Raw genomic sequence first — 15,485 nt, forward strand, 5'->3', positions numbered from 1 at the left:
TGTGTGTGAGAACAGACGTGTGTGTGAGTACAGACGTGTGTGTGAGAACAGACGTGTGTGTGTGAGAACAGACGTGTGTGTGAGTACAGACCTGTGTGTGAGAACAGACGTGTGTGTGAGTACAGATGTGTGTGTGAGAACAGACGTGTGTGTGAGTACAGACGCGTGTGTGAGTACAGACATGTGTGTGAGTACAGACGTGTGTGTGAGTACAGACGTGTGTGTGAGTACAGACGTGAGTGAGAACAGACGTGCGTGTGTGAGTACAGATGTGTGTGTGCGCAGATGTGTGTGAGTACAGACGTGTGTGTGAGTACAGATGTGTGTGTTTGTGAGTACAGATGTGTGTGAGCACAGATGTGTGTGTGTGTGTGTAAAGAAAATTAAAATATTGTGTGATTATTTTACCTTCTAGAAATCACTTGGTTCGGTGGTTGAAGACAGTGTTAGAAAACCTTTCATGTAAATCCTTCAGTTCCCTTTAGTTGGTTGTTAATCTTGTTAAGATGTGTTGTTAAGATGTGTTTGTATTGTATGTGAAGATAGATGCAATTCAGTCTCTCTCCTTTGACGTGTATCACATCTTGTATTGTTGTAACTCCACATGTTACATCCTGAGGTGATCCAGCTCACGAATGCCACCAGGAGCATGTCTAACCACACCTCAGGAGGAGTGCCACACTCTTACTTTGAAAATGTGTCCTCTGGTCGTCTCAAACTATATAAATAAATTGGTGATTTGCATCATTCGGGGAGATGTTGTTGACCAATATCTGGCAGGAAATACATTCTTCGTCTTTGCTTCAACATTCATCAGAGCCTACAAAGGAGTCTTTCTCCACAACATGTGCGTGAGTACAGATGTGTGTGAGTGCAGATGTGTGTGTGTGTGTGAGTACAGACATGTGTGTGAGTGCAGATGTGTGTGTGTGTATGAGTGCAGATGTGTGTGAGTGCAGATGTGTGTGTGTGTGAGTGCAGGGGTGTGGGGGTGGGGGTGTGTGTGTGTATGAGTGCAGATGGGGGTGAGTGCAGATGTGTGTGTGTGAGTACAGATGTGTGTGTGAGTGCAGATGGGGGTGTGTGTGTGGGGGTGTGTGGGGGTGTGTGTGTGAGTGCAGATGTGTGTGAGTGCAGATGTGTGTGTGTGAGTACAGATGTGTGTGTGAGTGCAGATGTGTGTGTGAGTACAGATGTGTGTGTGAGTGAGTGCAGATGTGTGTGTGAGTACAGATGTGTGTGGGGGTGTGTCGGGGTGTGTGGGGGTGTGTGCGTGCGCGCGCGTGTGAGAGAGTGCAGTCGTCAGTGGTCAAGAATGGGCCAAGTTCTTAAATCCAGTCTCTGCATCAGTTCAACAGGGACCATCACAAGAGACTATGGACCGAACATTAACCAGTTACCAAGATGAAAAGTCAGGAATTAAGTCAATGCTGAATGAACGTCATGTTGGAACTAACACAAATATATTAGGGAAAAGCAGAGAGGCATCAGACAGAGACATTGCCATGACACAGGTGTCTCCTGAGCCTCCATCACACATCAGCATGGATATAACAGCACAAACACAGTTAGAGCCAATGGACCATGGGCAGAGCCAGTCAGACATGCAAGTTACAGCCAGTGTTGATCAGCCACAGCGACAGCATTCTACCAAGACAGAGGTGAGTCTGCAGGCTGTGATCCAAAGGCTCTAAAACTCTAAAGGAAATGCCCAAATTAATTTGTCATCTACTTTCAGGTAAATACAATGGATAAATCATCACTGAGAGACCGACTGAGCCTCAGCAGAAAGAGACAGCACCAGTCATATGAAATCCATCCATCCATCCATCCATTTTCTTCCGCTTATCCGGAGCCGGGTCGCGGGGGCAGCAGTCTAAGCAGGGACTCCCAGACTTCCCTCACCCCGGACACGTCCTCCAGCTCCTCCGGTGGGACCCCAAGGCGTTCCCAGGCCAGAGAGACATAGTCCCTCCAGCGTGTCCTGGGTCTTCCCCGGGGCCTCCTCCCGGTGGGACATGCCCAGAACACCTCCCTAGGGAGGCGTCCAGGAGGCATCCTGAGCAGATGCCCGAGCCACCTCAGCTGGTTCCTCTCAACGTGTAGGAGCAGCGGCTCTACTCCGAGCTCCTCCCGTGTGACCGAGCTCCTCACCCTATCCCTAAGGGTGCGCCCGGCCACTCTGCGGAGGAAGCCCATTTCAGCCGCTTGTATCCGCGATCTTGTCCTTTCGGTCATTACCCAGAGCTCATGACCATAGGTGAGGGTAGGAACGTAGATTGACCGGTAAATCGAGAGCTTCGCCTTCCGGCTCAGCTCCTTCTTTACCACAACGGACCGATACAGCGACCGCATCACTGCAGACGCTGCACTGATCCGCCTGTCAATCTCCCGCTCCATCCTTCCCTCACTCGTGAACAAGACCCCGAGATACTTGAACTCCTCCACTTGGGGCAGAGACTCACCACCCACCCGGAGAAAGCAAACCACCTTTTTCCGGTCGAGAACCATGGCCTCGGATTTGGAGGAGCTGATTCTCATCCCAGCCACTTCACACTCGGCTGCAAACCGCCCCAGTGCCTGCTGCAGGTCCTGGCTCGAAGAAGCCATCAGGACAACATCATCTGCAAACAGCAGAGATGAAATCCTGTGGTTCCCAAACCAGGCCCCTGGCTGCGCCTAGAAATTCTGTCCATAAATATAATGAACAGAACCGGTGACAAAGGGCAGCCCTGGCGGAGTCCAACATGCACCGGGAACAGGTCTGACTTACTGCCGGCAATGCGAACACAGCTCCTGCTCTGGTCATACAGGGACCGGACAGCCCTTAGCAAAGAGCCCCAGACCCCATACTCCCAGAGCACCCCCCAAAGGGCACCACGAGGGACACGGTCGAATGCCTTCTCCAGATCCACAAAACACATGTGGACTGGTTGGGCATACTCCCATGAGCCCTCGAGGACCCGATGAAGAGTATAGAGCTGGTCCAGTGTTCCACGACCAGGACGAAAACCACACTGCTCCTCCTGAATCCGAGGTTCGACTATCGGTCGGATTCTCCTCTCCAGTACCCTGGAATAGACCTTACCGGGAAGGCTGAGGAGTGTGATTCCCCTGTAATTGGAACACACCCTCCGGTCCCCCTTCTTATACAGAGGGACCACCACCCCGGTCTGCCATTCCACAGGTACTGTCCCCGACCGCCACGCGATGTTGCAGAGACGTGTCAGCCAAGACAGCCCCACAACATCCAGAGACTTGAGGTACTCAGGACGGATCTCGTCCACCCCCGGAGCCTTGCCACCGAGGAGCTTGCCAACCACCTCAGTGACTTCAGCCAGGGTGATGGACGAGTCCGCCTCTGGGTCCGCAGTTTCTGCTTCCTCCTCGGAAGACGTGACAGTGGGATTGAGGAGATCCTCAAAGTATTCCTTCCACCGCCCGACAACATCCCCAGTCGAGGTCAGCAGCTCTCCACCCGCACTGTAAACAGTGTTGGTGAAGCACTGCTTCCCCCTCCTGAGGCGTCGGACGGTTTGCCAGAATCTCTTTGAGGCCGTCCGATAGTCCTTCTCCATGGCCTCTCCGAACTCCTCCCAACCCCGAGTTTTTGCCTCTGTGACTGCCCGAGCCGCGGCACGCTTGGCCCGCCGGTATTCATCAGCTGCCTCAGGAGTCCCACGAGCCAACAAGGCTCGATAGGACTCCTTCTTCAGCTTGACGGCATCCCTTACTTCCGGTGTCCACCACCGGGTTCGGGGATTGCCGCCGCGACAAGCACCACAGACCTTACGACCACAGCTACGAGCAGCCGCATCGACAATAGAGGTGGAGAACATGGCCCACTCGGAGTCCATGTCTCCAACCTCCCCCGGAATTAGGGAGAAGCTCTCCCGGAGGTGGGAGTTGAAGACCCCCCTGACAGAGGGCTCCGCCAGACGTTCCCAGACATTGAGTTCATATGAAATCATACAAGCGAAGTTCCAACGATACGGGATACGGACGCTCAAAAGAAAGAAGAAAAAAGAAAGAAAAAAGCCCAGATAGTGATACTTCTGCATGAACGCTCCTTTGTAAGTGTAATTTCGCCAGGTACTACAGACACAAGTGATTTTCTCTAATGATGTGTCCTCCGTGTCGAGGCTTCGGAGCGTGTGTCCAGTCGGGGAGGGGACGTTCCCGCGATGCGTGTATCGAGGCTTGCTTCATTTAGGGGAGGAGCTGAAAATGATGACGTCCGAAGCCTCGCTGCCCAGCTGTACCACGTGACTGATTCAGAAAGTGGTTCGGATTTAGGTAAAAACCTGTGGTGTCGCCTGGATGACAGTGTCAGGCACAAACACAAAACGTGAGAGCAGACGCAAATATTGAGGTCCAACGCTACATGATGAAGCTAAATACTGCAAGGCTGGAGGACCCCCTTCAATACTGGGAGAGACAGAAAAATCAGAAAAATGTGTATCCAGAGCCCATGTATATGTGTGTGTATTTATATAAGTCAGCAGTGGCATGTGTATGCCTGCCTCATCTGTGCCCTGTGAGCGATTGTTTTCCACACACATACACACATATACACAGTGTGTGTATGTGTGTATACACACTGTGTATACACACCCACACACACACACACACACAGACTTTATGCAAAATGCCACATACTTCAAACTCTTGCAAACTGATATTTCTGTGCCCAGTAGATGAGTCCATTCAGCAAAGTAAAACTCCCACATCTACATCACCGACAGTAAATGCAACAATCGAAGTACAGAAATACCTAGCAGAACTAAACAGACAGACAGGAGGAGCCACTGCAGTACTGGAGAAGGCAAAGAAATAAATGTCCACATTTATTCACAATGGTCACCATGTACCTTTGCACTCCAGCTTCATCTGTGCCTGTGAGAGGATTTTTTCTAAAGCAGGAGAAATCCTCACAAAAAAGCGGAACTGCCTTAGTCCTGCTTTTTTTTTAAAGAAGCTACTTTTTTGAATAAAAACAATGAAAAATATTGGGGTTTAATTCTCTTTATTTAATTAGAAGCACTACTACAAGTAACACAAGTGCATTCCTATCTCTAATAATGTGTTTCACTCTGGTCCTATCACTGGTTTTGTAGTACATTTGTTCAATCGGCACAGTTGACTGAAAGTATCGATGCTTCATGGGGCTTCATCTCACCATCACTAATTTTCTCTATTGACGAATTTATTAGCATTCATCTTGCACATGAATCCAAATGAATACACCGTGAAAACAAAAGAAACACACAGATAAAACAATAATGAACTTAATTAATAATTATTTCCTGTTGAGATCGCTTCTTCTGTGTCTAGCCTGGCTTCGTGTGCACACAGACCTTACGCTGTGCTACTGCGCCCTCTAGTGACACTTCACAAAATAACATCAAAATAATATAATACCTGTAAAAAACACATAAAAACTAAAATGTGGTAGTTACATTAAGTATGCCACACTTTAGAATAAATCCCACTATAAAGTGAATAGTTCAGGTGTTATTATTAAAGGTTGATTGTGTAACTTTTCTGGTGGAGGGCCAGGCACCTGCTTGTCTCCATTAAGAGGTTATTGCTTTGCTTGCAATATTCCACACTATGATCTAGCAATAGCAATAGTCATAGTTTGCTATTGCAAACTATGACTATAGCAATAAAACACTTTATTAAATTAATGCAAGCAAATAAGTTTAAAGCTATACCTTGAAACATTCCAGGCTAATCAATAACGTCTTCATGAAGACAGCAGGTGGCAGAACCTCCACCACAAAAGGTACATAATGCACCTTTAAAGTATTTCTTCACCTTATAACCCTGTTTCATAAACATCAGTGCATTTGATATTTTAAAATCAATGCAAACTTATATCAGTGAATGTGTTTGTTTATTTAGATATGAATCATTATATATAATCTAACCCACTGGTACAGTTAAACAGATGTGAGTTATTCTAAAGCAGGGGTGCCAGGGGGCCAAATGTGGCCCTCAGACCAATTTTTATTAGCCCTCAGCCCTTCAGTTGAACTGGCCCATTTGATCATTATCAGTACTTTTTATGGCAAATTTGAGTAATTCTACCAATATAACCTAAATAACATTACATTGCATTGTCATACAGACCTAATAATAATATTTCAAGCCTTATTTAAAGTATGTTAAATGCACCCATCTGAATTATCCACTGTATTGACCACTGGTCTGTGACCCATATTTTTCAAGATGTGGTCCTCGGTGAAAAGACTTTGGGCACCCCTGCTCTAAAGTGTTACCATATAGTGTAGTCCGCTCCTCACAGTTCAGTCTGTTCAGTGAAAGAGACAGAGTGAATCCTGCAAATGCTTCATATTATAACACATCATGTTAATTTCTTTGATTGAATTTATTGTCCTTTTTAGAGCTTTCATTTATTTTACCACTGAAGCATACACTCTGCAGCAGGGCTGGTCTTAGCTTTCAGGGGGCCCTAAGCTGAATTTGTCTCTGGGGCCCCCAACAGCAGATGCCTCTGGCTCAGCATTTGGTGATTAAAATTTGACAACTTTATGCCTCTGTTCTCATCACCCTGACCAATTGCATTTGTGTTTATATGACCAACATCAGACTGAAACCATCCAGAATGTCACAACTACCACAGTCACAAGAACAGCAGACAAACATATAAGGAGGGTCAAATTTTTTTCAATTCTAGATATTTTTCGTTTCTGGTTGATTTTAATGTGTTCCAGCTGGCAACAGTGGGCTTAAATTAACATTATAAAGGGTCCTTGCACCACCTATGCCCGGCTCAAAAACAAATGCAGCCAGCAGTAGATATTTTGCTACTATAGATATAAAACAAAGGTAATTGTTTTAGAGGGATATTTAGGCTGCTGAAAACACACAAGCCCTGTGTCCAAGAAAACTTGACATATTATATTATTTTCTATATAAATGTATTGGTTCTTGGAGGCCCTCTGGTGGCCCTCTGGTGGCCTGGTGGCCTCAGACTCAGCAGCTGCCCTAAGCAGCTCTTGAGTCTGCTAATAGGCTGGGCCGCCCTGCTCTGCAGACATGTAGACATATGCAGACGTAAAAAATGTAAGTAATTCAATATAGAAACATTAAGGAGAGAATCTGTGCACAGATTTGTAATGATTTGTGTAAAAAATAAATATATTTTATAGTACAAGCATTGTTTTCCTCTCCAGGCTCCTACAACAAAAAGCAATTCTACCCCACAATGGCCACCGTTATAATGTGTATTATTTACTTATCTATTTGCATGTGCAGGAGGTAAATCAAAGCTACATGAGATAAAAATTCTGCCACAAATGCAAAACACTTAATTTATTCCAGTTTGTAAATGATATTTGTGTCTCTTGTGTCCTACATTTTGAGATAAACGCACAATATATCATAAAATACAAAATTTTGCAGCATTTGCAGCAGTTTTCCACTGAGTTTAATTCATTTAGATATAACAGAATACAACAGGTTATGAAATGAAGTATTGTATAGAGGAGTGTGAGCACATGTTCTAGTTCTACAGCTCTGCCTAGTCTTATGTACGCCAAAAATACATTTGAATCACTGTAAAAGTTCATTGACATAAAGACTTCCTAATGAATAAAAGTTTAAATGTAAACCATTATTACAGATATATATATGAACACATACACACTTGTACTTGGGTGATAGATTTGATGAGTGAAGCAGTCACACACGTTGGTCTGAAAATTAAAGTGAAGGCATTCCAGAGTCTAACGAGCTCTTGGTTCCTGGTTTGAGTGACAGTCGGCTGTCAGGACTGGGCGTCAAAGATGCTTCAATTTGAGCTGGTGAAACCTGAGGGATATAACGTGTTACATAAATATGGTTAAATCCTCTTATTTACACCAGGGAATAGTTTCTTACCTCTTCAAATTTTTTGGCTTTGTATTGTTCAGCTCCTTTCAGAAAGTTGAGCAAAATAATATCACAGAGAACTGTACCCTAGAAACACAGAAGCCTGTCAAAAGTTTGGACATACCCTCCCACTCAATGTTTTTTTTATTATACATTTTTACTACTTTCTACATTTTATATACATGCAGAAGGCATCAAATATATGAAGCAAGATATATGCAATTCTGTAGCAAAGAAAAAAAGTGAATTAATTAAGCAAAGGGTGCAAACTTTGTATATCAAAATATTTAGTTATTTAGAGTATGTTTTTCTTTGCTACATAACTCCATATATCTTGCTTCATACTGTATATTTGATGTCTTCTGTATGTATATAAAATCCATCCATTAATTCATTCATTTTCTTCCACTTATCCGGGGCCAGGTCGCAGGGGCAGCAGTCTAAGCAGGGATTCCCAGACTTCCCTAAACACGTCCTACAGCTCCTCCAGTGGGACCCCAAGGTGTTCCCAGGCCAACCGAGAGACATAGTCCCTGGGGCCTCCTCCCAGTGGGACATGTCCAGAACACCTCCCTAGGGACGCGTACAGGAGGCATCCTGAGCAGATGCCCGAACCACCTCAGCTGACTCCTCTTGAAGTGTAGGAGCACCCGCTCTACTCTGAGCTCCTACAGCAACCGCATCACTGCAGACCCTGCACCGATTCGTCTGTCAATCTCATGATCCATCCTTCCCTCACTCGTGAACAAGACCCCGAGATACTTGAACTTCTCCACTTGAGGCAAGGACTCTCCACCCACCTGGAGAGGGCAAGCCGCCTTTTTCCGGTTGAGAACCATGGCCTCGAATTTGGAGGAGCTGAGTCCAACATGCACCGGGAACAGGTCTGACTTATTGCCGGCAATATGAACACAGCTCCTGCTCCGGTCATATAGGGACTGGACAACCCTTAGTAAAGAGCCCCGGACCCCATACTCCTGGAGCGCCCCTCTATCTAGCGATAGACCTCGACTTTGACAATGTTTCGAGGCTCAAAACAGTTCTTTTTAGCTGTGCGTATGACTGAAAGGTTTTTATTCTGCACTTTTCTCCTTTAATGTTAATTTTATGATGATTATTTGTGATTATTTATGCTTCGATTTGTTCTATTGTGATTTTAAAACCTTTTTTATTCTGTAAAAAACTTTTAATTACCTTGTGTACAAATTGTGCTATACAAATAAACTTGCCTAGCCTTGCCTTGAAGCACTGCTTCCCCCTCCTGAGGTATCAGACGGTTTGCCAGAATCGCTTTGTTGCCATCCGATAGTCCTCCTCCATGGCCTCCCTGAACTCCTCCCAACCCCAAGTTTTTGCCACTGCAATAGCACAAGCCGCGGCACGCTTCACCCGCTGGTACTCATCGGCTGCCTCAGGAGTTCCACTAGCCAACAAGGCTCGATAGGACTCCTTCAGCCTGACGGCATCCCTTACTTCCAGCGTCCACCACCGGGTTCGGGGGTTGCCGCCGTGACAAGCACTGCAGACCTTATGACCACAGCTACGAACAGCCGTGGGGCATCTTCTTCAATAGAGGCGGAGATCATGGCCCACTTGGAATCCATTTCCCGAGCCTCCCCTGGGATCTGGGAGAAGCTCTCCCGGATGTGTGAGTTGAAGACCTCTCTGACGGAGGGCTCCGCCAGATGTTCCCAACAGACCCTCATGATATGCTTGGGCCTGCCATGTCTGTCTAGCTTCCTCCTCTGCCAGTGGATTCAACTCACCACCAAGTGGTGATTGGTTGACAGCTCTGTCCCTCTCTTAACGAGTGTCCAAGACACGCGGCTTGAGGTCAGATGACATGACAACAAAGTCGATCATCGACCTCTGACTTAAGCACCTCCTGGTGCCACGTGCACTGATGGACAGAGCCAGTCTCCATGTCCAGAGATCCAGTCGCCGAGGCCCCCACCTCATTTGGGTGCTCAAATCCCTCCACCACATTAAGGTGGTGGTTCAAGAAAAAAATGACAGAGGGTGTGTCCAAACTTTTGACTGGCAGTGTGAATCATGGCAAAAATGATCAAATTTTTTTAAACTATACCAGTCCAACAGATGTCAAAGCAGCCACCACATTTATGAGCGTTGGAACCATGTCGAACTTTCCTGCCTACAAACACAAAAGTTACTTAAAATATATAAAACATATCTAAAACAAAAGCCAAAGTTTTGAAGTTTCAAACTCACATTTCCAGTGACCATGACATCAAAACGAATCGCAAACACTTTATAGAGGGTCCGGTACTCTGTGCCATTGTCAGATTTATAATATCTGGCAAATCTGCGTGTGAGTAAAGAAATGCTCGTTTAGCTCGTTGAGACTTAGAACATAACTACACTTAGTATTACCTGAAGTTGTACCCTTTAGATATGGCATTCTTCTCAAAGGGTTTGTCGAGTCTTGTGAAAGAATAGAGTGGGACGCAGTAGTCAAGATCAATGTCCAGATTACACTTCCACTCAATGTTTATTCCAATTTCTCCTCCCTAATTGAGACAAAGAAGTTACATTCTTTCCTTTGTACTCCAATAGTACTAAAATGAGCATGTATATGGCAACACCTTTTCTATGAGTTTCTCCACAGTTTGTTCTGTATAATTTAAAATGTCCCCCACCCTGAAAATGGGACAAAATGGGCTTTTCTCTGGATGATAAGTACAGTTTTTAATCTCATCAGACGTCATGGTTGATGGAAAGTTACCTCTGAAAAACATAAAATTTGTGTTAAAACAGAGGTCGGCCAGCAAGCGGCTTCTTAGAGCGACAATACCTGGTGACGTCAAAAAGAGGAAAATTAATACTGTTCTTTATGAAGATGGTGAAGTTTCTGATGTCAATCATGGGTTTCCTAGAGACAAGCCTCTAACATAAATATATTCTCTGATAATATAATTGTTATCTGAGGTGTAAACATACGTTTTAAAAGCTTCATTTTCAGTCGGACACCAGCCTTCCACCTCACAGACTCCCGGGCTTTCGTTGTCCTCTGTGAGACATTTGCCCGTGATCGCACCTGAGTTTAAGCGACAGATTAGTTATGATTCAGCTCCTCCTTTTAGATAGACATAAGGCAATGTCCACCAGTAATCTGACCAGAAATGAAGAAGCGGCTTGGATGAACAGCCAAACATCTTTCACTCCTACTACGTTTTGTCCAGTTCACAGATTTAATTAGTTACGATTTAACTAAAATGAACCACACACACATCTCCCAATCTCTCACTTCTGGGACCAACACATCCTGGGAAAGGTTTCAGCTTTGAGACAATCTGACAATTTGAAAACACTGGGTTTAAAAAGTATCTTTTTACCACTGGATAAGACTGATCCATAGTACTTCTTACAGTCATCATCCATTGTACAAGTGAACGGCCATGACTGAAAAACAAACATTGTAATATGTATTATTGTATTGTGTCCCACATCCCAGTTTTGTGGAATCAGTAAAAACATTTTCTCACATCTGGGCATCTTCCTTGGAACTGATTCTCTGTGACATAAAGTCTGGTCATTATACAGAACACATTTGTGCCCTGGAAAAACAAAGACAAAATACATTAGTGTGTGTGAGTGTTTGTATGTATAGACTCATGAACATATGAACACTTAACTTCCTGCATTGATTACTGTAACTCTCTTCTCTTTGGTCTCCCCAATAAATCCCTCCAGAAACTGTAGCTCCTTCAGAACTCTGCAGCTCGGGTCATAACACGGACCCCCACTATCTAACACATCACCTCCGTCCTACAACAACTCCACTGGCTCCCCATAAAACAGAGAATTAACTTCAAAATACCAATTACCACCTTCAAAGCAATGTACAACCTAGCCCCTTCATACATATCTGACCTCCTCCACGTTGCTGCTCCTGCCCGCACTCTCCGCTCCTCCTCCTCTCTCCAGCTCACTGTACCCTCTGCCCGACTTGTGACCATGGGGAACAGGGCTTTCAGTCGCTCTGCCCCCAGCTCTGGAACTCTCTCCCTCCTAATCTCCTCAACTTAGACTCGCTTCCACTTTTCAAATCCAAACTCAAAACTCACCTGTTCAGACTGTCCTACCTTTTGTAACCAATCACACATCTTTTATCAATCAGTTTTTTGTCATGTTAGTTAGTTAGTTAGTTAGCTAAGCTTATTTATGCCTGCCTAATTCCACATCTAAAGAATAATATACAGTATACAACAAAAAGAAATACATTTGTTTTTATATTCTTACAGTTACCTCTGGATTTATATTTGTATATATAATAATCATTAGTAGACCTTTTTTATCATGATCATAGATGTTATTTTTAATCATCAATATATTATTATTATTACTATTTTGTTTTCCTATTACATAATTCATATTATGTAGTAGACAAAGTTTATACTATGTTCTTTAATGTTCAGTTCAGTTGTCATAGTAACAGTTATACTATTGCTCTATATTTTTCTAGAATTTTTTATTTATACATTTTCTTAAATACTTTGATTGATGTGCAGCTTTTTAATTCATTGTCCAAACAATTCCATAAGTTAACCCCTGTAACTGAGATGCACATAGATTTTTTTGTAGTTCTTGCCATAGTTGTTTGGAAGATGCCAGTTCCCCTCAGATTATAGCGACTCTCTCTAGGTCTAAACAGCTCCTGGATACAGTGTGGGAGTATGTGGTTATGGGCCTTATACATAACAGCTGCTGTATTAAATTCAACCAGATCGTTTAGTTTTAATGTTTTTAGTTTAATAACGAGTGGGTTGGTGGATGCATAATATTCTGCCAGATTGACAATCCTAATCGCTTTCTTTCGAAGTAAAAACAGAGGATTCATGTTGGATTTATAATTGTTCCCCCATATTTCCACACAATAATTAAGGTATGGAAGGAAAAGAGAACAATATAATATAAACAGTGATTTTTGGTTTTAAAAAGTTTTCATTTTACACATTACAGCAATAGTTTTTGATATTTTTGTTTTTACATTATTTATATGTACTTTCCAGCTTATTTTACTATCGATGGTGATATCTAAAAATTTAGTTTCATATACTCTTTCTATTTCTATATCATTAATTTTAATTTTAATTTGTTTAGAAATTTGTCTATTCCCAAAGAGTATATATTTGGTTTTACTTAAGTTAAGTGATAGTTTGTTAATATCAAACCATTTCTTAATTATTTTGGGCTCATTTTCCACTGTATCCAGAAGTTGATCTAAGTCTCTTCCTGAGCAGTACAGACTGGTATCATCTGCAAACAAAATGCACTTTAGGTTTTTCAATATGTCACATACATCATTTATATACATAATGAACAATTTTGGTCAATGAGATGGGTCTATAATTAGTGAACAGGTGTCGGTCACCATTTTTAAATATTGGAATTACCTTGGCTGTTTTCATTTTACTTGGGAAGATGCCGATTGTAAAAGATTGATTACAGATGTAAGTAAAAGGTTTAACTATACAGTGTATGATTCTTTAATCAATAACATATTTATATCAGAGCAGTCAGTAGATTTCTTATTTTTAAATGTTCTTACTATTTGTATAATTTCATCTTCGTGTACATTCCTTACAAACATAGAATTTGTATTTCGTTGAATAATCTCTTCATTTAACCCTTCCTTTTCTCTGGGCTCTATAATTTCATTTGCAAGGGTGGGCCCCACATTTACAAAAAAGTTATTAAATGCATTTGTCAGTTCTTTGATTTTATCCATTACTATACCGTCCTTGACAAAATGGTTTGGGTATTGGGCTTTTTCAGTCCCCTTTCTAATTATTCTGTTTAGTATTTTCCAAGTCTCTTGGATATTAGATCTATGCTGTTCCAATTTTTTATGATAGTAATCCCTTTTATTTAATCTTATAATATTCGTTAATTTATTTTTGTATGTTTTTTTGTATTTGTATGTTTTTATCTAATTTTTATCTTGTTCAGTGTCCTTGGGTGTTTTGAAAGGCGCTTATAAATAAAATGCATTATAATAATAATAATTATTAACTGGAGAGCAGCATAGATAAAAGATGTAACCACAGTATGAATAACAACAGCTTCACTCAAAGGAGCTGTTTACATTACACTATTGATGATTTATTCCGTGTATAACATTTAAGGTGCTGGGGTCAAAGGTCGTGTGTGAAAATCACCTCTTGAGGAAACACATAGTCGGCAACATCCATAATTCGATCGTAATGTCGTCCAAACCCTTTGACTTTGGTCATGACTGAAGACTCTATGCCTGTGTCTTTCGTCTGGTACGCTTTCTCATGGATGAAGACATAGCTACAAAACAAAAGTATGCAAAAAGAGCTGATAAAAATATTAATTATATTCATTAATAATTATATAAATAGGAATATTTATTTCAAGCAGCTATGGCCATTTGTATTGACTTTTTTGGTTTATCTTAGAGTGGATATGGTGACAGTGAGCAATTTCCTCAAACATCATTGCACAGAATTCAGTAATGAACAATATTGTGAGCCTTCATGTACCCAAAATACATACTTTAGTTTAATAGTTTAATATTACCAACAGTGTATTGAAGTTATAATGTCATACATGCAAAAGAGAAATACATTACTAACCCAACAAAATAGGCGATAATGGCCACTTGAACAATCCGGTTGATAATTCCCACTGACCAGTTCTTGATCACCACAGACTTGGTGGACTCATAGGTGAAGAAGTCTATGATACAGCCCCACAAAACCATGGTTGAATGTGAGCGATGTCCAACTCTCTGAGAACAGCCAGTTCAAATGAGAGGCCCCCGCTCAGTGTTCATGTCATAGCTTCAAAAAGCTCCCTGGACCTCCCCTTTTCACAACACAACTGGGAGAATATCCAGTATCTAGCTCTCCTGACCACAAATTCCAAGGCGACTTATCACATCTTCCACCACCGACTTGTGGTCATTTCAAATCAGACAAAAACACATAAGATATTTTTAATTTAACAAGGAAAAGTAGAATTTCAGAATCTATCATATTTAACAGCAGTCCTATGTATACCAATTTATCAGCTTTTAATATACTACTTAATAATTTAAATAAACACAAGAAAACATAATGAAATGGAGCCACTTTCACATCCGTCTGTCCACTCTCAGGTGATAAATTGAATTCTCGCATTCAGTCTTACCAACGTTAAGGCACGTTTTCCTCCTGAAACTCCAAATGCCATTTACAAATGCCACACATTAGACTTAAGAGACACTGCAGTGAAACAGAAGGACTGAGAACAGATATGTGTGTGAGAACAGACGTGTGTGTGAGAACAGACGTGTGTGTGAGAACAGACGTGTGTGTGAGAACAGACGTGTGTGTGAGAACAGACGTGTGTGTGAGTACAGACGTGTGTGTGAGAACAGACGTGTGTGTGAGTACAGACGTGTGTGTGAGTACAGACGTGTGTGTGAGAACAGACGTGTGTGTTAGTACAGACGTGTGTGTTAGTACAGACGTGTGTGTGAGTACAGACCTGTGTGTGAGTACAGACCTGTGTGTGAGTACAGACCTGTGTGTGTGAGTACAGATGTGTGTATGAGTGCA

The 15,485-nt window shown here is 42.6% G+C and overlaps 1 protein-coding gene across 1 annotated transcript; it reads right to left on the reverse strand.

The window, feature by feature from the left end:
* Positions 1-7,693: 7,693 nt before the first annotated feature.
* On the reverse strand, positions 7,694-14,670 carry LOC117377381 (P2X purinoceptor 3-like). The gene is made up of 12 exons (XM_055224872.1): positions 14,520-14,670; positions 14,079-14,214; positions 11,403-11,474; positions 11,253-11,319; positions 10,858-10,954; positions 10,712-10,789; positions 10,503-10,644; positions 10,291-10,427; positions 10,129-10,222; positions 9,986-10,051; positions 7,909-7,986; positions 7,694-7,839 (listed from the first exon to the last, which is right to left on the reverse strand). Exons 1-12 carry the CDS (start codon positions 14,645-14,647, stop codon positions 7,732-7,734), a joined length of 1,203 nt encoding a protein of 400 aa, XP_055080847.1. The 5' UTR covers positions 14,648-14,670; the 3' UTR covers positions 7,694-7,731.
* Positions 14,671-15,485: the final 815 nt, after the last annotated feature.

The sequence above is a fragment of the Periophthalmus magnuspinnatus genome, chromosome 10 (genome assembly GCF_009829125.3).
Source record: "Periophthalmus magnuspinnatus isolate fPerMag1 chromosome 10, fPerMag1.2.pri, whole genome shotgun sequence".
In the NCBI taxonomy this organism is placed as follows: domain Eukaryota; kingdom Metazoa; phylum Chordata; class Actinopteri; order Gobiiformes; family Gobiidae; genus Periophthalmus; species Periophthalmus magnuspinnatus.